The following is a 21738-nucleotide window of genomic DNA, read 5'->3' as shown; positions in this document are numbered from 1 at the left end:
AGAAATCTCAAAGACCGCGAAATCTCTAATTATATACATTTTCGGCAAATAATTTAACTTTTTAAATCGCGACGGAATTGTTCGTTTATTAAGTACGCGACCTACTATTATAATCACATAAATACGGAGTACAAGTTTATTTAATTTAAGTGAATTGAAATTAACACAACAAGGCTAAGCGAAATCCGTAATAAAAATTTGAAATATGCGCTTGACTGCGTGATAAAAAATGCATTCGAAAGCTATGAAGGGTGATTAGTCGGTGAAATTTGAGTACAGGCGTCGTCGAGTAATTAATCGCGTGTTTCGCTTACGTGGAGATCGATGTAGATCTGACTGATAATGCTCGAAGGAAATACTTGCGACATTGTGCGGCGCCCATTGAGATTTGATCAACATGCGATCGCGATTATAAATTGAGAAGAAGTTTAATGCAATTACTCTGACTCCTCGATAAGCGTATCATTTAATTTCACGGCTTTAGAAACAGATTTAAACTTGTTTTAATACCGTGACATTTAGAGAACGGAAAACTCTATCGGTGCACAGCGAAATGTTGCGGCAAGATATTTCCTTATTACCAAATGACAGATGTGCGGTTTGGTATAATATGCGGAATATTTTGGCGTGTCCCTACTTTCGAATTTGGGATCAACCGTTTTAGAGCGCGGATGCATCGAGCGACGAAATAAAAGCGATTGTAGAGCATAGCGAGAGGGTTGTGGATCGATGACGCTTGCCCGGGCTACCCCGGGAAACCAGAGAGTAGTGATGGGATAATGCTGTTCACGTATTTTTCGCGGGTGAACAAACTAACATTACATGATCGGTCTTTAAACCCCCGATCGTCTGTCTAAATCCGGTTAAAAGTCTCGCTAATGCGAAACAATCTTCAAAGTGTTCCATAAAATCCATATAGTTTGTCGAGTCTGCGGTATCAAAGCCCGACCACGTGTACATCTGTAACCACTTGTTAGAAGAATCTAGGGAGAGGCCAATAACGTCGAGTGATATCTCACTTGTGGAAGAAATCCTCATTTTTCAGTTTGAATCAAGCATTGTGAAATAAGCAAATTGCTCATTCGAGAAACGACGTCGTATAATTTTGACGTCTTGTATTTGCACTGGAAGATTAATGATTACTCGGAGGCGTCATTACAGTTTATCGCATCCTTGAGCAAAATATTCGACTGACAGTGACGCAATTGAATATATCATTGATGATGTCACTGTGTTCTCCAACCTGTAATTGTCACTTCGGGAAAGTAAGACGTGTCGATGAATGTATGTGGCGCATAAATGCACAGACATGCCTTGGGAAGCAGATTTTTAGAGACAATCTTTTTCTAAATCCGTTCATTCGTTCATTTCAACTCACCGATAGGCCTATGGACAGAAAACAAAGGGGTAATATCAGTTAAATTATGAATGTATAATATGAATATGTAAAATCATTATATTTAAATCATTACAAATTAAGTATAAAAACATCTATGCAAATTATTCGTGATTTATTAAACTGTTAATTTTACAAAAACACGCGGATGAAAATATAAACTTGAAAAGAAACTGTCCATGTTTCATAGAATAATATTTGTGTACCAAACGAGCCCTATTTATATATTCGTTTTGAATTATTTAAATTGAATATATTATTATTAACATATCTATCTTATTACATAAAGAGATAAGTTCATCTATGATTAAGATAAAATAATTAAAAGTTAATTATAACGTTTAGAAACTTTTCAATTTTCCCCAACATACACACACACACACAACAAAAATTTCCAACCATCGACGTATAGAATGAGAAGTAAAAGTGGAATTGATCGATGCTTAAATGGTCCGTTTCATTCATTTCTTCAATTCTCATCTTGTACTAGTGGAACCCGGACGTTTGGCGTGCATGATGGGCATTTTTCTGCTCACGGTACTTGAGATCTTTGCAAAACGCTGGTCTAAGAGAAGACTAACGTGCCTGATGGCCGTCGCAATCTCGGTCAAGACGTAATCGCAGGACTGTGGCATTAATGCCGCCCGGTTATCGAATATCAGCGGAAGCCACGCTCGCGCTATTACGCGAGGGGCACCGTGAGACAGGCTCGAGATATATCCCGCGGGGCCCACCAAGGAGCAAAAGAAGAAAAGTGGGCGGGACCATGTAGACCGGGTGAAGGTCAAGCTCGCCTTGGTACCGTGGACCTCTTTCTTCACGTTTATTACGTGACCAATCCTCGTCTCTCTCTCTCTCTCTCTTTTCGCCGCTAGTCAAATACCAATGCATCTCTGTCGTCGAGCGGAAATAATTCTCGGCATTTTTTTCCAATTCTGTTTTCTCGCAAGTTAAATCTTTGCAGCATTAATGTGACGACTTAACAAATATAAATATTTCGACTTTTATATAAGGGATTTATGAAACGTTTATGTGTGAAAAAGAGAAATTTTGAAAATGTCATCTTGTGCTGTAAGAATAATTTATAGCGATACAAGATTTACTTAATAACTCACTCTCGATGCCCTACATTTTTTATGAACAGCGTGTTACAAGCGTTATTCTTATCAAAATTTTTTTTCTAAATGACAACTCGATGGGAAATCATAAACATGAAATGACGATGCTGCTTATGTAATTACAGTATTTCCGCGCGTAATTTGCGGTGTATTAGGAACGATTACTTTCACTCTCAAACCTTGACATTAAACGACTATCCTCCATATACAATCGCGCGAGAGCGTATCTCCGCGCGCGCGCGTCAATTCGGATTTCCGATGATTGCCGAAATCTATTTGCCTGCCACATTTTCACATGCCTATGAAAAATAAACTTACCTTGCAAAACGGCAAATATTGAGCCCTGAGTTATGTGTCAGTTTTCCTCGGTTGTCTCCTTTATTTTTAGTACTTTGACGCTAAAAATTTTGTAACGTTTCACAACTACATAACAAATCGCAAATATTGTATTTCAGTTGCGGATTGAACGAAAATATTTCATTGACGTGAACTACTTGACGTGAACCAAATGGATAATGTAACTAATATAAATATGGCGTGAATACAAACTATTAATGTAAAAAGTTAAAATGTATGAAAGTGATGATTGTACTACACGGAGAGAATTTTCTCTTAAAATTTTCCTCGAAAATCATGTAATCGACGATATGGCATTTTGAAAAAATTTATGAGAATTTTAAAATTTTGCCATACATTTTTTGTAGTAAAATGTATGGTAAAACTTCAGAAAAACTCTCACAAATTTTTTTTTAATGCTATATTGTCCTACGATTACACGATTTTCAGGAAAAATTTTCAGAGAAAATTCTCTCTCGTTGTAGAATTATGTTGAATCAAAGAACATTGAGTTCACATTGGAGATGCAGTTGACAGACGTCGATCGCGCACCTTGACGCTGGAGAAGAGAAGGTCGCTTCGGCGAATTTATCTGACGAGGCATCCTCTCTGTTCAGTGAGGTAATCTCTCGAGGATCAGTGACGTCACCGTCTAAACTCGCTGTGGAAGACGTGTCGTTGAAAACGTCACGCATGAACAAGTGTACGGGCGATACTCCGTCCAGTCTTTTAATTGCACATTAGAATAACGACTCGTGACTCAACGACTCGTGGTCTTCAAAGATATGTGGAGCTATTTATATTATTACACGTACCTTAACGCAAAGAAAAAGTCAATATATACCGCGTGATTCTCTACTTAGTTAGTGTTAACTATTAAATTATCCTTAGTGGTTCGAAAACGTGATAAGTGAATGTACGAGATAATTGAATTAATCATTGCGATCGATTTCCTTCCTCTGTGATTTGCGACCCAATTTTCCTATTCGCCTCTCTTGCTTTTAACACCTTTGGTACTAAATACCTTCAAAATTTGGGGATGGCAAAGTTTACGCACCTTACTCTGATTCCACCCCGCTTGTCCCTCTTCTCTAATCTAAGCACCGCCGGAAACGGCGCTCGCGAAGAATTCGTTTGGGAGTCTCGTTTTACACAACAAAGATTCTCGATCCAAAAATAGATCACTCTGACTACCGTCGGCCAGATGAAGGAGTAATAAAGATGGCCCGTTTCTGGACTCGCGAGTTCTGATCGTTTCTTTTTTTTTTAAGAGCGATCCTCGGGTTCTCGGAACCTACGGTCCTTCGGTTCCCGTTGGGAGATTTTAGAATTCTATGCCGATGTTGTATATTTATGATAGGGACTAGACTGTATATTCATTACATCACCGAATCCAACTTTGAAGCTCGCTATTCACGACGAGCGCTCGAACAGTCGCCTCGTTAATGCGACGAGAAAGTAAATTTTTACTGCTGTTCTGCGAACGATATAAAACTTAAAATCTCTGGCTCGTGTATGCTTGTTTGAGTTTCAGCTTTTATTTTATTGATTCGTATGAATCGCGAGACGTGAAATAGTGGAAAATAATCCATTCAATCAATTGCGATATGACTTTTCTATAATACAATTTTTTGCAGAGGTATATTTTTGTGCTATTAATTGCGTGATGCGTGTAAGACTATGATATGCGTAGCAACTGTGACAATGTCGGTATTGAAAAAGTATCACTTACATTTCGAAAAAATGAAATATCTACAATGAATAGCTGGCTATTCATTCTAGCCATTAACACTAGGATCCCTACTTACAGCTGCGTGTTTTCTTAATGAAGATTCACCTGTTGCGTTTATTTGCACACATGGGCGCCATTAAAATTTGTTAAATTATTGAAGTCGAATGCCTGTCCTACTGTCGACATTTTTAAAAATAGCTACAGTGCGATCTCGATACATAGATGACAATCCCGTGAACGATTGTTTTATTATCTATACACTCATCTTCTACTTTCTCGATGTATTTATAATTAACTTATCATAACAACAAGATATAGTATTTAGTTACCATTGTTCATTACTGTCAAGTCACCAAATTTTATAACGGATTTCGGATAATTTTGTTGCGGGAATTGATATAATATCAAATAATACGAAGAATCGAGCTTTATAATTTCTACGTGTCTTACATCTCAAGTAATTTGTACAAAAGATCGCGTCCCACTGTAAGAATCATTCCTTATGAAGATCTATAGCATCCATAGCATTGAAAGCAAACATGTCTATTACCTAGTACCAAGAGGAATGCAATTGGCTTCTCCGGTTTTATTACTCATTAAGATGCATCAGTGACAAGTGAATTATCACTTACGGAAAAGCATTGCGTGAAAAATGTACAGAAGAAGTAATTCTTTTATATATCCTTCAAATTTTATTGGCATTCCGTTGCAAAATTTTCAGGATTTTCGCGTCCAATGTACGGTCATAATGAAAAATCGACTGACTAAAATTACACTTAAGACTTGTATCCTGCATAATTTAAAATATTTTATTTTATTTAAACACTAACATCCTTGGCTCTTATATTCTTATATTATTCCTTCGAATTGTGATTTCACGTTAGAGCCTTATGAATTTTATCGTTAAAAAATATTTAAAATCCAATTCTCACGTTCTCCACATAAATAGAGAAAATTCAATAGATTTATATATAAAATTAATTGTACCTTGTACCTCGATCGGTTTATTTCATATTTATAGCCGCGGTAAAATTTTGTGTCACTTGCGTACTGGAAACTTTCTCTACAGCTCGTCCGTAAGTACACGAGTGCACTTTTGCATTGCGGTCAAGTAAAATGCGACTCGAAGGAGAGGCTCGACAATGGGTATCCATTTCGAGTGTTGAAACAAAGGGATGGTATCTTGCATTTCACTCTCGTTTTTTTTCATGCATGTTACTTACGTCACCGCGTCGGCAACATTACAGGGTACTAAAGCGGGTATTGTTCCGTTTTTTAATGCAATTGTAGATGCAGGCTTGATGTCGCAAAAATATGCCAACAGGTTTCGAAAACGTTAGACTCGTGTATTATAATATTAAAATCTTAAGAGTAATATTCAATTTTTATATGGTACGAGATAGCGTTTCACACGAAATAACGTTTTTATTTCTATAAGAGGTTTTAGAAGAGTATTTTTAGTTCCGATAAGGACGTTAGTCTCTATTCGATTTATTGTTTGTCACGGGAAAGCCGCGAGATGGGCGCAAGACCGCGAACGCCCGAGAATCTCGGGGGCTTGGCGTCACGGGGTGAATTAGCTGGCGCTTGGCCGGTTCCGCGTGTCACGGTGTTAACTACGTTTTCGCTGACATCACTTGGTTAGCTCTCGGTAATTGCTGAAAATAGTCCGGATGAATCGTCACCGATGGCTACGAGGCGATTCCCCGTCGTGCAAACAACACGAACTTCATCGATGGCGGGACAATGTCGAGTGCCGGCGGATAACAGAAATAGCCGCGGCGGCTCGGATCCGAGCTAAATTCGCGCGACCGAGTGCATCCTCAGCGATTATTCTTAAGAGATTTACGACAATCGCGAGAACTCCTTCTCATTCTTACGAAGGATACCCCAAACGGGACAGAAAGTAATCATTTCAAAATCATAATTATGACGTCTCAAAAAATAATTATTTCTAGACAATCAAGATAATGTCATTTAACACTTTAAATAAAACATGACTATATTTTGACTTTCCGATAACTTTCGTCGAGAACAAAGGATACCGCTCGTGCATGCGAAATGATTAAAATCTCACGGATAGAGGAAAGTCCTCTATTATGAGATAGGTTTCTAATATGAGATAGCAGGGTTCGACACCCGAATTCAATCGTGAATCTTTTTACACGACGATTACACGACCTAACAATGAATTTTCCACTTGGTAGACTTCGTTCCGAGGGCAATCAATTCATGGTGGAATCAACCGATGAAGTCTATTAATTTAACAGAGACCCCGTTATCCCCATTATTGTATTTTACGAATTTGTGGAAATATTTGATTTTTGAAGCATTGATATACTGTGGAACGTCATGCATGCTTGAATGGTCGGAATTACGCAAATGTTATGCAATAAAAAGATGTCACTGGCTATCTTTAAATTATGCTAACTAATCCTAGAAATTTTCATCATACCACTGACAGACTGAAACCTTCCACTGCTTATATCTCGCATTAAGAAAGACATGCGTTCGTCTGCACGTTTCCATTGTGCGCGATTGAACATCGTTGCCGATTTATTTACGAGTTGTTTACTTCGGCTAAAACCAAGTGTTAGTTTTCGCCTAAGATTAGCAAACAAGATCTTTATATCAAAGATGACTCTTGAAATTGTCCACTCCGACCTGTTAATTCGTTGCGTTTCCGCAAGTTTGTAATACACGTTGTGTAATGTCTTCTGATTTTAATTATTTTTATTCTGACGAGCACGAGTTTGCCAGAAGTGTACCAATCATAATTGATACCATATTCTATACGAAATTCAGATTCTGCAGATATTCACGAGCGTCTGGCGATCGCTCAACATATGAATCACTGCTCCCCGAGGATCTATTAGCACTTTCGTTGCGCAAACACGCAACGCGCTTTTTCGTTAACGTTGCTTCGAGACGCGCATTGTGAAAGAACGCATCGTCTCGGTTCCATAAATGCATCGTGGTGAAATATTTCTCTAATAACGCCTACTCGATCTTACTCATGTCGGATAATTGAGCGGTGATGGATCTGCGGATGAATAATAAGACTACGCAACGGGGAGGGAGACTCGATGAAATCTTTTCGCGAAAGAAAGGAAGTTCCTCATTCATGAATAATAAATTTCGAGACAGTGGCATTTTTATAAATTATTATTCACCGTGGGTATTTGAATTGAAATAATACAACTTTGGAGTAAGAATTTTCTCTCTACGTGAACTTATATCTCGCAGTACGTCTCGAAATAAAAAGCAATTGTTACGTTAATCATTAGAATAAAATTTAATCTCTCGCGAATAGCAATTTCTCGCTGGACACTGCTGACAACGTAAGAAAGATTTGTAAACATAACACTTTTGAATCACGGCCAATTCGATGTTCTGTGTCCAGTAATCAAATATACAGAGTGACTTCTAAGCGAGGACCAAAAATGTAGAGGGATATTCCTTGGCTTATTTGAAGAAAATTGTCCTGGATAGCTTATTTGAAGAAAATTGTCCTGGATAGTTTCTAAAAAGCTTGCTTACGCAGAAAATTAAACTGCCTCTTCTCTTAATTCCGCAGACTCTTCGGACATCGTAGACTGTAAATTGAAGTTGATCCTCGGTCTAATATGGACCCTGATCCTGCACTATTCGATCTCTATGCCCATGTGGGAGGGCGACGATGGCGAGGACAAAGGCGCTACCCCGAAGCAAAGGCTGATGCACTGGATCCAGTCGAAGGTGCCGGACCTGCCGATCACAAACTTCACTTCCGATTGGAACGACGGCCGCGCGGTAGGTGCGCTTGTTGATGCAGTCGCACCTGGCCTTTGCCCGGATTGGCAGGATTGGAACCCGAAAGATGCGATGCAGAACGCGTCCGAAGCGATGGGTCTCGCTGACGACTGGCTCAATATTCCTCAGGTTCGCCGCAACATTATATAATTCTTTAATTATTAAACTTGATTTAGTAAGTTTTATAACCGATTTAACTTTGTCATGCTAAGAAACATTCTTTTAAATAACCGTAAAGAATTTATTGCGAAAAATACCACCCCAGTCGGTGTTCGAACTGGATTTCCCTCCAATCCGCGATAGGCGTCTTTATACGACTGTTGAGACATACGATGATATTTAGCGCAATAACTTGTAAATATTAAGGAAAGTAAAAATAAAGTTTCAAGTCCACGGAGGAGCGTCTCATAAATTACGTCATTTTGCAGCTCATTAAACCCGAAGAGATGGTGAACCCAAACATCGACGAGATGTCGATGATGACATACCTGTCGCAATATCCCAGCGCAAAATTAAAATCAGGTGCACCTTTGCGCGCCCGCACGAATCCAAACAGGTAGGAAGGAAAACCACCTGTGTACCTTCTATAGCGTTTAAACGAAAACGTGTTTCGTATTATGCATTTACTGTTGTTATTTATTGCTGATTATTTTCTTAATTTTAAATACTGTATTTCGTTTCCTTAAAATTATATTGCTCATAAAGACGACTACAGTCGGTGCTGTTCATTGTAATTTCAATTGCCTGAGGGTGGCAATGGCCGTAAATGATTCATTTTCTTTCTGTTTCGGCGTACGGTAGTCGGTAGAAGTATGAGAAACAAAGTGCGCGTGTAGATCTCTGGTATGGTTGATTGTGATTAATTAATCAATTTATTTCATTTCTTGGTCGCAGCATCCCACCGCCGCGGTAAGTCGCGCACTGATCATGTATTGTGACGTATAACGGTTTTTGCGCAATTAATGTCCGCCGCCTTGATGAGATCTACCTCTTAACCCAACACCCCTAATCATTTCTTTATACATATATGTACGTGAACGCTTGATAGAGTAAATCAGCTGTGGAGTGCGCGAGTAGCGAATACACACGGTTCGCAAATTTTCTGGCGAGGAAAGAGCGAGAGTTTGATTGGTATGATCCCAAGCAAAACAAGAAGTCAAGTTGAAGCCAAAATGGCATCATAATGACTATCGAAAGTCATACTTTGAATATGACTGAAAATTGATCGAATTATGTTTTTGAAATTTACACATGCTGTTTGATACGGTTCGCGATCATTTGAAGTTACAGTTAGATTATTTTCGATATCCACAATTGTATGCCAGTTGTCTGACTTAATTATGGTAATAATAGAGTAATGGGGACAAAGTGTTCTTTTTAAGAAAAATGGCACTATTGTAACAAGAATATAACTTGATAAAGTGCAACATTCAATATTTTGTAAGATTTGTATTCTTGAGCTTTTATTTTGTATCATGTGAATGGAAAATCTGGATATCAATGCTTACAAAATCAAATATTTTCACGTAATATCTGCGAGATTTTAATCACGTGTTGAATGATACTGTCTTGACTTTTTCAAGTTTTGATGTCATCTTGAACTTTTAAACGATTTTTTGTACTGCTCGGGTATGATACTGACAATGATTTTATACTTTTCAAAGTTTTTGCGGATAGATAGATCTTTCTTTTCTCGAAGCTTAATGTGATAGCATTAATTAATCTCTTATACGTGAAAGTTTCACGGAGAACCGAATTGAACTAACCGGATAGTGAGTGGTCGCAAGTTCTGCAGAACGTCGCGCGCTTGCAAATTGTTTTTGAAAAAAATCAATGCAAATCACCGCGCAATCACCGTGGCACAAAGCAACGCTTGTAACCGTCTGGCAAATGGATTTATTTAACGTATTGCTGTAACAACGTCGCGGCCACTGGCTGGCAGGTCGCAAATTATCTCTTCTCACAGTGTTTTCTTGCGCAGAGTACGCGCTTATGGTCCTGGTATAGAACCAACCGGTCCAATCGTCGGCGCACCTGCCAATTTCACCGTGGAAACCTTCTCCGCCGGCAAGGGTAACGTTGATGTCATCGTCGAAGATCCAAAAGGAAACAAGCTACCGGTAAGAATCTTTGCGTCTATTGAATGGCATTCGACCACGTATTCAAATGCAAAATATTTGGATCCTGTCTTAAAACATTGGCCCAAGCTGTGCAAATTATTTCCAAAGAGTTGGAATAGTTTTTTTAGTACCCTTGGTAGTATTCTAGTAAAATATAATTGGTTGAATCGATGTCGATGTGTGTTTACGAATGGTTGATGTCAAACGCTGATTGATATTTTTGTCATTTTGACTTCATCAGGATTGTTTTATGTTAACTGAATAATTAGGAATATTTCTATAAGATTTCTCTATGTTCTTTCGGCTAATTCTGTCTCTCTTTCTCTCTCCTACATCGAATGTATAAATAATATATATGCATATTGTACTTTTTAACTTTGCATTGATTCGATGTATGGTAGAGTTAGTCGAAAGATAATGAACATCTTACAAAAATATTTGCAATTTCTCAAGTAATATAAAAATAATCATGATAAGGTTGAAGATAACAAAATTCAATCAGTATTTGATATTCATCATCCAATTGATATCGATTCAATTAATTAATTTCTGGCTGAAAGTCTTTTGATGCGTTTGACATCTCATCTAGGATTTCTTCTGTGAATAATTAAATTTACGCAGGATTATAAAAGTAATTGGAAAAGTTAAAGGTAAATATAAAATCTGACAAGTCAATCACTGATAAACAACAAACAGTCTATTCCAATTAGACGTTTTGCTTTCAATAGTATTTCAATTTACTCAATTATCAAGATGACCAAAGTTAAAAGTTGCAAAAGATTGTTGTTGCGAAAAGGGACAATCCTTTACTAGAAGCGGATTAGACTTTCCAAATTTATTACCAAACGGAGAAATCCACAATGTCTTTAATGTCAAGCAGTTACTTATGTGCTAGCTATAGTCGATTGTCGAGCGCACCGGCGGAAGTTGGGAGATGTTTATCGCAATCGGAATAATTACGCCACAGGACGTGGACACGTGTGATGCAATAGCTATTTGTGTCTCTCATGACTATTACGTATTATCTGAACGTACGAGCGTTCGCGCGATGTATACGACAAGTGGAACGACCGCCGTCCTTACTCTCTGTGTCATATTCTGACGACGCTGACTCGATTGCTCGCTTTCCAGGTCGAGATCAGATTCAACAAGGACAGGAACCTGACGTACTCGGTTTCGTATACTCCGAAGATAGAGGGTCCGCACAAAGTGAAGGTGCACTTCGCCGGCAGGGGGATCCCGAAGAGTCCGTATACCGTTAACGTTGAGGGACACGCTGGTGACCCGAGCAAAGTCACGGCGAGCGGGCCGGGTCTGCAACCTGAAGGGATCGTCGTCAACAGACCTACTTTCTTCGACATCTTCACGAAGGACGCCGGCCGCGGCGTACCGGAAGTCATCATCCTGGATCCGCAGGTGAAAAACGATGTGTCGTTTGTTACACATTTCATTGCTGCATAATAGAATGGAATATCGTGCCGCTGAATCTTATTATTCCGTATGAAATATTTTCACGTGTAATTTAATTGCAGGGTAGCAAAACTACGGTGCCGGTAAAGCTGCGCCAGACCTCGCCAGACGTCTGGAGATGTGAGTACGTGTCGCCGGTGACGGGTCTACATTCCGTCAATGTCTTCTTCGCCGGCAAGCCTATACCCGGAAGCCCCGTTGGCGTCAACATCGCGCCGGTTTCCGACGCCAAGAAATGCAGGGCGTACGGACGGGGGTTATTGTCTACAGGCATCCGCGTCCAGGACATCGCCGACTTCGTCGTCCTCACCAAGGACGCTGGCGAGGGTGTGCCGGACATTCGCGTAATCGGTCCGGGAGGCGTCAATCGACCGGTGCAGTAAGTTCTTGTTCAGTTAAAAAACTATCGCTCGAGAATATATTGTTACTTACAAAATTTTATTCCTTGGTTTATGTCACATTTATTATTTCTATATAACTTTTTACACGTTAATGAGAGAGACTCAACTGCGCATGAAATTATCAAAATTATGTGCGTTTAAATTTGAAAGAGAAAAAGGGAAGGATGTGAAATGGGACAAATGTTGAAACATCTTGTGCCAGATGCTTAGCTATAAATTCAATTATTGCTTCCACTAATGATGTTGAACGAAATTACTTTAGAATGACCAAAACCGACGCCACGACTTACAAATGCCACTACACGCCGATCAAGGAAGGCCGTCACGTAGTGATGATCACGTATGGCGGCAAAGAGATTCCCAAGTCGCCCTTCGAGGTCAACGTGGGTCCTTACAAGGAGTCCAACATCAGGGCTTTCGGACCGGGTCTTCACACCGGCGTCGTCGGGCAACCGGCGAAGTTTACAGTAGACACAAACGGTGAGACTGGCGCTCTTGGTTTCTCCATCGAAGGTCCATCCAAAGCGAAGATAGAGTGCAACGATAATGGCGATGGAACCGCCGATGTTTCCTACCTGCCCACTGCGCCGGGCCACTACGCGGTCCACATCCTTTGCGATAACGAGGATATCCCTAAATCGCCTTATATCGCGAGTATTTCTCCGAAGGCCGACTTCGATCCGGAGAAGGTAAACTCGAGCTTCTATTTCGCAACCAATATTTCTTTACACATATATACATACATATAACTTTTATATAAACATATAATAAAATTTCTTATATTATTTTTAACGCATATAACTTGCCCGTGCACCCAAGCAAAACAAAAGGTCAAGATGATATCACTTAACACTTTTAATGAAACATAATTTGACTGTCTCGTAACTTCATCATGACTTCTTGTTCTGTTTTGGGTATGTACAGTATAGATTAGTTTTGCTTACATTGTGGGATATCTTATAGTAAGGAAAGCCTAAGACTTTTCACATTATTACGTGTAATAAATTTAGTATTGATCAAATAAGTAATGTTGGACCCGGCAGTGAAAAAAGTGTATCAAACGTGCTTTTTAGGTTGAAGTTCATGGACCAGGAATTCAGCCAGAAGGTGTTGCCAGGGACAAACCGACGCACTTTACGGTGGATGCGAGAAAAGCCGGTCAAGCGGCTCTGGAAGTCGCTATCCAGGATGCTCACGGAAGAGAAGTTCCACTCAGATTAGAGGACAAGCGGGACGGCACTGTTCAGGCGCATTATACACCTACATCTAGTTCCCAGCACGTTGTGATGGTACAACCAGAATATTAGTTTCGAAAATCTTGAATCGAATATTTGCTAATTTGGGTGATTCTGTCAAAATGAGGACAAATATATAAAACATTGTTGAAAGCCTCAGCGAGAGCACGACCGATAAAGTGCCTCAGTTTAATTCGACCGCTTAAAAGTATCTTCTTTCAGGTGAACTACGGCGGAGTGGCCACGAAGAAATCTCCGTACAGAGTTAAGATAGCGTCGCCCTTGAATCCTGCCATGGTCTCCGCTTTCGGTCCCGGTCTTGAGAAAGGGGTGAAATCGAACATTCCGACACATTTCAACGTCGACTGTCGTGAGGCTGGCCCCGGTAAATTAGACGTCAAACTGCTGAACCCCGAAGGTCGGGAGCTTCCAATTTCGCTAACGGATAACGAGGATGGCACATATGTCGTGGACTACATGCCGCCTCAACCGGGAAACTACACGGTGAATCTCAACTATGGCGGTCTGAAAGTACCCCAGTGTCCCATTAAAGTTAACGTTCAGCCTCACGTGGACGTGTCCAAGGTCAAAGTGGACGGCTTGGAACCAAGTGAGTATAACTGCCGAAAATTCTTTAAGTACTACCTAATATTTTGATTACCGCTCTCGGTTTATTTAAAATCAGATTTAATCACTTGGTAAATGCGTCAAAAATCGCAGAGACGCTCTCGAATCGGGATATTATACGCAGCATCTTGCCCTAGGAAATTGGAACGATGGTTGAATGTTCTTTGGCATAATATCGTGTCGTTTGAAATGACTAGCAAATCTGACGGCATGTCTTGACCGATCAGTAGCCGTTTATTATCATAATTTTTTAAGTATATGAGCAAAATACAATTTTACATTAACATGAGATAATCGAGAACATTTATCTTTCGTTATATTTGGTTTCAGTGAAATAATTCTGCCGTAATAAAAATTTTATGTTTTTATATTTTAATTTGGTAACTCGTTAAATGTGCGATTAGAGGATGATGAATAGGTGCAATTAGTTTCGTGACTGAAATAAGATCTTGCACTTAGAATGCACCAGTAGTGCATTAGCTCGTAAATAAATTGCGCCTGCCAAAATCACGCTGTTCCCGGCGATCAGAAGATAATTCTCGTCTCGCGGCATATACATTCTTTTCGGGGACCTTACGGGACGCTATCATGATGCGTGTATCTAGCCCAGATGATCGAAATACGCGTTGCCAAGGTCTCCCCGCGGATAGATATTTTGCTGGAGCGCGAACCGATGACTTATTTATAGCGGCGCTCGCGAATTCCTCACAGTTGACACGCACACAGTTTTGCGCCCCGTCTAAAAATATTGCATTTCGAGGAGGTCCACGCGTGTTGCGTCCTCCGCATAACTTTACCTGGAGCCCCGCGAAGGATGGAAGGTAGCAGCCCCGTCGCATTGAAACGCGTCACGATAAAAATCTAAAAATAAGCAAACAGCAACGCGTTCAAGAGATCAATATACATTTCTGTACGAGTAAATAATTATTTGTGCACGCTGAATAATATACCCGTTGTAACTGAATGCACTTTTTAGCTGAGACACGTTATCAGTGTTTCGTAACCGCGGGAGAACCTCTTCTTTGGAATACGCTCTGCCTAATTTACACGCGCCTTGTGGGCTTATGTATGTAGCAAGTGGCTTTTTCTTACAACTCGATGCATAGTATTTGAGATCTAACCGTTATGAGATAACTTTGCGCGACGAACGTCCGGCCGCATTTGCTGGTGAACGCCAGCGCATTATAATCCTTGGAGTGATTGTAATCATTCAAGCCTTTCTACATTCAATTCAATCCCCGTAATCGACGATCCTCTCCTCGGCGAGTACGAGCCGCGATTTCACCAGCAATGCGGTGCGACGCCCGTACGCCGCTCGCGGGCCGTCGTCCCGTCGCGCAAGCATAAGCGAAAGACGCATCGCGCGGCTCATCACGAGAACCCGCAAACGTCCTCGCAGCGGCCCCGGTGAACAGCCTGCAGCAGTTCCGCGTGATAACGCAGGAGGCGGGCAGGGCGGCGGACTTCCAGGTGGCGATCACAGCCCCGTCCGGCAATCGCGTCAAGGCACACGTGGTGCCGAGCCACGAGGGCTACCTGGTCAACTTTACGCCTACCGAGCTGGGCGAGTATCTGCTGGGCATCAGCTTCGGCGGCGAGCCGATCTCGAATCAGCCCTACCGGCTGACCTGCGTCCATGGCTCCGACCCGGGCAAGGTGCGCGCTTCCGGGCCCGGTCTCTCCCACGGCGTGGTGAACAAACCGGCCGAGTTCGTCATCGACACGCGCGGGGCCGGCCAGGGTGGCCTCGGCGTCACCGTCGAGGGTCCCTGCGAAGCCGCGATAAATTGCAGGGACAACGGCGACGGCACCTGCTCAGTCGCTTACCTGCCCACCGAGGCTGGCGACTACGGCATCAACATCACCTTCAACGAGCAGCACGTGCCGGGCTCGCCCTTCCAGGCCATCGTCGTGCCGGACGCGGACCTTTCCAAGATCAAAGTCAGCGGGAACGGCATCCAGCCACACGGTACCGTTAAGGAACGTCAGCACGGAGATCGGTTTATGCGATTGGAAATTGAGAGAATTGCTGTGACTTGCTCGTCTCTGATTTGCGCGATGAGTCTCGTAATGCGTCTCGGGATTTTGTGGGGAAGGATTAGCTTCAACAATTGTCGTCCGATTGTCGCGATTTCGATATTGATCCTCGAGGAACGTGTACGCCAATATTCGCGCACGTGGAACGAGTTTTGTTTAGAAGGAAGATACCTTTGTCGATAGAGAACGAGTAGAAAATCCCGATGATTATTCCGAGACGCGTTTATGTAGCGATGCATGTGTGTTACGATTGCATTTTTGGTTGGTTATCATGGCATTCCCCGCTTTGAGCCTTTCGTAGTTGTCTTTATCGTACACTTTATCGTGAGGCACTTGAATGCTTGAAGACACACTTGAGGACATGTTTGTATAAAGTATGTACGGAGCAAGGAACTTTTAAGTTTATTTCTTTCTACGACCATGGCCTCATTTTCACTTTGCCTAATGACTGAGGTTCAACGCCATAAATAATAATCTTTTATGTTATGTGAGTTTTCTTATGTTAATCACTCAGAGATTGCAATTGCGTTCTGTACATATTACTTTAAAATATGCGCTTATATATTGCCATTTTAACTTTGTTAAATTAGGTATTACGTATTGTTTAAAGTAAATAGACGTTTAATTAAATCATAAACGGTATGTTAGGCACGTAATCCAGTGTATTCAGTGTATTTATTGTAAATACCATGTCTGAAAATCACGCATTTAATACAAACTCATTGCAATGTAGCAATATAAAAGTATTTGGATACATTTTTATTAAAGATGTGTACTCTCTATTTTATATTACTGTTTTGTATAAAAAAAACTTTAACCTGCGAGAAAACATGCAAAATTTGAAATACCGGATTGTACCGTAAGTGTAATATCTTCAACATTGCAACCCAGTGACCCAGCAAACACAAAGTAACAGTTACATAACTGTAAGTTAAAATTTCCTACTCAACAATATAACCGTTATATAACACGTGTGTTATGTAACAGTTATATTGTTGAGTAGGAAATTTTAACTTACAGTTATATAACTGTTACTTTGTGTTTGCTGGGGAGAAATGATTCGTCGATCGACGAGTCATCTCTCGCTGGGAAAATTCAATCTTAAAGAAATGCAGCCTCTATTATAAAAACGCATTGATTACATGCATCAACAGTCAGTCTCGAACTGTTGCGCACGAAAGAAGCATACAATTCAAGAGAAATAATTATTTGGCGCACCAAAATTTATTTAAAAAAAAAAGTTAATATCTGGTACATGTGTTATAGATACGCGCATTTGTCCTAGAAGAAACATTTGAACGCTTTCACTCAGTCATGTCTTATTATCACGGTTTGCAGGTTTATTCGTGAACAAACAGACGACGTTCACGATAGACGCGAGAGACGTCGCCAAGTCGAAGACCGACGACGGCAAAGTGTCCTGCACCATAAATAACCCCAGCGGCGGGAAGACCGAGAAGCTCATCATCCCCCAGGGTGACGGCACCTACCGCGTCAGTTACACGCCTTTCGAGGAGGGCTGCCACACCATCGACATTCTCTACGACAACGTGCCGATCCCGGGCTCGCCGTTCTCCGTGAACGTGCAACGCGGTTCTGATCCCAGCAAGTGTCGCGCGTATGGCCCTGGTTTGGAGAAAGGCATCGTGAACAAGACGAACCGTTTTACGGTGGAGACCAAAGGTCTGCGAGCCAACATTTTCATCAAATTCTCTGAATGCTGTAATTTTGTACTGTCTATAAAATATTGCGTAATCATGAAATCGTTAAATAATATTATAATAAAATATTCAATATTGTATAATATCGAGAACATAAGGATCATTGTACAACAAAGGACGGGAAATTTTCTATGCAAAAGAGCGAGGAAGTATGGAGGAAATAGCACGTATACGACTCTCTTTCAGAGGCCGGCAACGGCGGCTTGGGTTTGTCGATTACGGGCGACGGGGAGGTCAAGGCGGAGGCCAAGGACAATTACGATGGTTCCTGCACCGTCGAGTACGTTCCCACGGAACCCGGTGACTATGAAATCGGCATCAAATTCGCCGAACAGAACATACCCGGTTCGCCGTTCAAGATCGAAGTGGTATCGGACTCGGAAGCGAAGAACGTAATCGCTTACGGGCCAGGCCTGCAACCCGAGATGGTACGCGAGGGTGTGCCCACCAAATTCACGGTGGACACATCCAAGTGCGCGAAAGCGGCTCAGCTGGACGTAAGACTGTCGACCGACAAGGGACAGGCGCAGAAGCCGCAGATCAAAAGCAAGGGCGACGGTCTGTACGAGGTGACGTATCAGCCACCACCCGCAGGAAGTAACGTGCACGTCGGCGTTACTTACGACGGCGAGGACATCAACGGCAGTCCGTACAAAGTGAAGATCCTACCCACTGTGGAGCCCAGCAAGGTGACTTTGTCGGGTCCCGGGGTGTCGCCCGTCTGCACTGCTTCCTTCCCAACTGACTTTGTCGTGGATACTTCCAATGCTGGATACGGCGATCTCGAAGTGCAAGTTGTGGTGAGTAATGTTCCACGAAGGATTTTGCATCTATATATCGCGCGCGTTTGACATTCTACTTGTGCATATTCGATTTGGGGAGGGATAAGAAAAGCTACATATTTTTTGCAAAAAATAGTCTTTCCCGGACACTAATTAACAGTAATATAACATCAACATTATAATTTCCCCGCTCGAACGAAGATGTAGCTGTAATGTAAAAGCCTGTGTCCACGATGCTAGGACTTGGTCCAAGTTCTAGTTCTGAGAAATTAGTAGTCAATCAACTTGCAGCTTTTATAGAATAGCTGCAAGTTGATTGGTTACACATCTCTCGAAACTAGAACTTGGACCAAGTTCTAGCATCGTGGACACAGGCCTTAACATATGCTGTATATGACAGTTTCATTGTTGAGTAGGAAATTATAACAGTGATGTTATGTAATTATTAATCGGTGTTTACTAGGCAATTGTTAAAAATAATAATTATATTAAAGATTCTCACGAACGTTGCTATCTGTTAACAACAAGACATAATTAAATTTTTTTCGAAATTTACAGACAATAACTTTTTCTTCTACATGATTTTTTTAATACTTTTGGAAGCCTACAATAGTGATCACGGATGGAGATGAGAAGTCACTATCATAAGAAAGCGGTTATCATCTTGAAATCTTATCAATGGTATCACACTGACGAAGAAGCCGGCGTTGAATATCTCCAAAATGAAGTTGCAATCATCTTTTCAAAATAATCTTTCAGATTAGAAAGTCAATCGCTTCGATTTTCTATCGTGACCAGGGTTTCAAAATATAATCTCACTGATTTGTGTACATTCGCGCGCAATATTAGCGACACAGCGAGAATTCGGCAAATTTATTTTATAGAAAAATTTATATTATTATTAAAGTATATTTTATGTATTAACGATGGCAATTATTGATTTAACCTTTGTACCTAGACATATTTAAAACCCAGTTTTATAATTATTAATATTTAATGTTGTAATTATATAAAACCAAACTATTACATGTTCATTAACTTGCATAAATATATGTGCCAAGTAAGCAGAAACTATAGAAATTATTCAATATTAAGCTAATTCTTTTTGATTGTAGTAAAATACGTGATAAAAAAATATTTAAGCATCGAGATGTATGAGATACTGCGGATTTTAGAAATAAGCTTCTGCTTTTTCTTACAATTAGACACACAAATTACGCAAAAATAGAAAGTATTCCGTATAAGAAGTTTAATGAAGAAAACGACTTTTTCCACATTATCATAATTTGCTTCATCACTTGACATTATTAATTCTTATATTAAATTCATTTCAAAACGTTACATGCGATGAACAAGATTCCGACACACTCACACGACATGAATGCTCGCTTCGTATTCGCCCACTTCGAGGACAACTTGTCATTCGGATAATGGTAGGGAATTTATTGAAATTGGTACGAAGATATTATATCAACTTAGTGATTTTGAAAACATCGTGTATGATATTGGAAACATCATATAACATGTTTACCTGTTATACTCTCGTACAAATTTTTCAAGTGTCCTACCATCGACCGGTACACTAATCAAAACTTTTATTTTCGTTCGCTAACCATCTCTCGTAGCAGTAATTTATATTTATCATCACACATTCAACATGATTGTTCCTAGAGAGACCTATATGTACCGTCTGTCAAGCGACCAACTGTCATAATCGACAAACGAGTCAGAAGAACGGTCGTGCTTATTATACTTTCTGAATTCTTTTTCCAGGGACCGGACCAAGTGCCACGCAGAGTGGAAGTGCAGGATCTTGGCGACGGAAAGTACAAGGCGACCTATCTGCCGGATGATTGTGGCCGCTACAAGGTCAACGTGAAGTATGGCGGCAAGGAAGTACCAGGTTGCCCGGTAAACGTGCAGAGCGTATCCACCGGCAAGGCGGACCAGTGCAAGATCAAAGAGGGCATTCAGCATACTTTGGCTCAGGGCGAGGAGTACTGCATCACTGTGGACACGAAAAATGCAGGCCGCGGTGCAGTGACCTGCCGCATCCGTTCCACTTCCGGAAGGTGAGTCCGCGCGATCCGCCCCGATTTAAATCCGACTATTTCGGAGGAGATGAATCAGTGAGACGAGACACATAGTAGGAACCTTTAAAATTCGCTCTCGCAGTTGCCGAAATATTCTGATTTTTCTTCTTCCTTCGAAATCTGAGATTTAATTTATCATCTCTCATGTATATAGAGGAAAGTCCTCTATTATGAGATAGGAGTCTAATATGCGATAGTAAGTTTTCAACGTTCGAATTCGATCACAAATTTCTTTTCGCAACGATTACACGATCTAACAATCAATTTTTCACTAAACAGATTTCACTCCAAAGGCAATAATTTATATTCATGGTGGAACCAACAGACGATGCCTATTAATTTAGCAGAAACTCCGCTATATTATATTACGAGCTTATCTCATAATAGAGAATTTTCTCTCTGTTTGTGAGTAGAGGATGCTTAAGAGATATCTTTTTCTAAAAATGAGAAATGTATTATGTGATATATTATATATCATTGATAAGAAATATTCTACTTTTAACTTAATTTTAATTTGTCTATTATGTATCTTTAATGTATCTTTGCTCATTTCTTCCTGTAAGAAGTGACTTATAGACAAGTTCCAACTCATTTGCATGTGTCTTCTCTCTCTCTATTTAATATATATGTATAATACATATATATATAATAAAGTTTTCGCAAAATCTTCGTAGTTTTCAAAAACATTCTTCGCACGCGCTTTGATATCTTTTGATATTGTATTACAAATATATGGATATGAGGGCGGTAAAATATTTTTACTGCAGTCCCCTCGCATTTGCGTTCTTCGACCTTCAGATTTCAGACAAAAATTCCATTTTATTTGAAATACGTCGCGCCGTCGCGACTTATTTATTTTTAATTCACAGTCATGAACT

General features: G+C 40.5%; 1 protein-coding gene across 3 annotated transcripts in view; it reads left to right on the top strand.

Moving 5' to 3' along the window:
• The window catches only part of LOC105562387 (filamin-A), a 49784-nt gene that overhangs the window by 6465 nt on the left and 21581 nt on the right, over positions 1-21738 (top strand). Inside the window, exons 3-15 of one of the 3 annotated variants that reach the window (XM_012013187.1) lie at positions 8160-8503; positions 8803-8930; positions 9269-9283; positions 10356-10494; positions 11626-11910; positions 12027-12343; positions 12628-13054; positions 13439-13654; positions 13823-14210; positions 15627-16196; positions 17603-17947; positions 18172-18785; positions 20541-20839. In XM_012013187.1, coding sequence (XP_011868577.1) covers positions 8160-8503; positions 8803-8930; positions 9269-9283; positions 10356-10494; positions 11626-11910; positions 12027-12343; positions 12628-13054; positions 13439-13654; positions 13823-14210; positions 15627-16196; positions 17603-17947; positions 18172-18785; positions 20541-20839 — 4087 coding nt within the window. The remainder of the gene's footprint in view (positions 1-8159; positions 8504-8802; positions 8931-9268; positions 9284-10355; positions 10495-11625; positions 11911-12026; positions 12344-12627; positions 13055-13438; positions 13655-13822; positions 14211-15626; positions 16197-17602; positions 17948-18171; positions 18786-20540; positions 20840-21738) is intronic. The other 2 variants (XM_012013182.1, XM_012013183.1) reach the window with 2 other exon arrangements.

Source organism: Vollenhovia emeryi, unplaced genomic scaffold (assembly GCF_000949405.1).
Source record: "Vollenhovia emeryi isolate VEMERY1.0 unplaced genomic scaffold, V.emery_V1.0 DF939189.1, whole genome shotgun sequence".
Classification (NCBI taxonomy): domain Eukaryota; kingdom Metazoa; phylum Arthropoda; class Insecta; order Hymenoptera; family Formicidae; genus Vollenhovia; species Vollenhovia emeryi.
The sequence above is the reverse complement of the archived record's forward strand: the minus strand, read 5'-3'. Positions and strand labels throughout refer to the sequence as shown.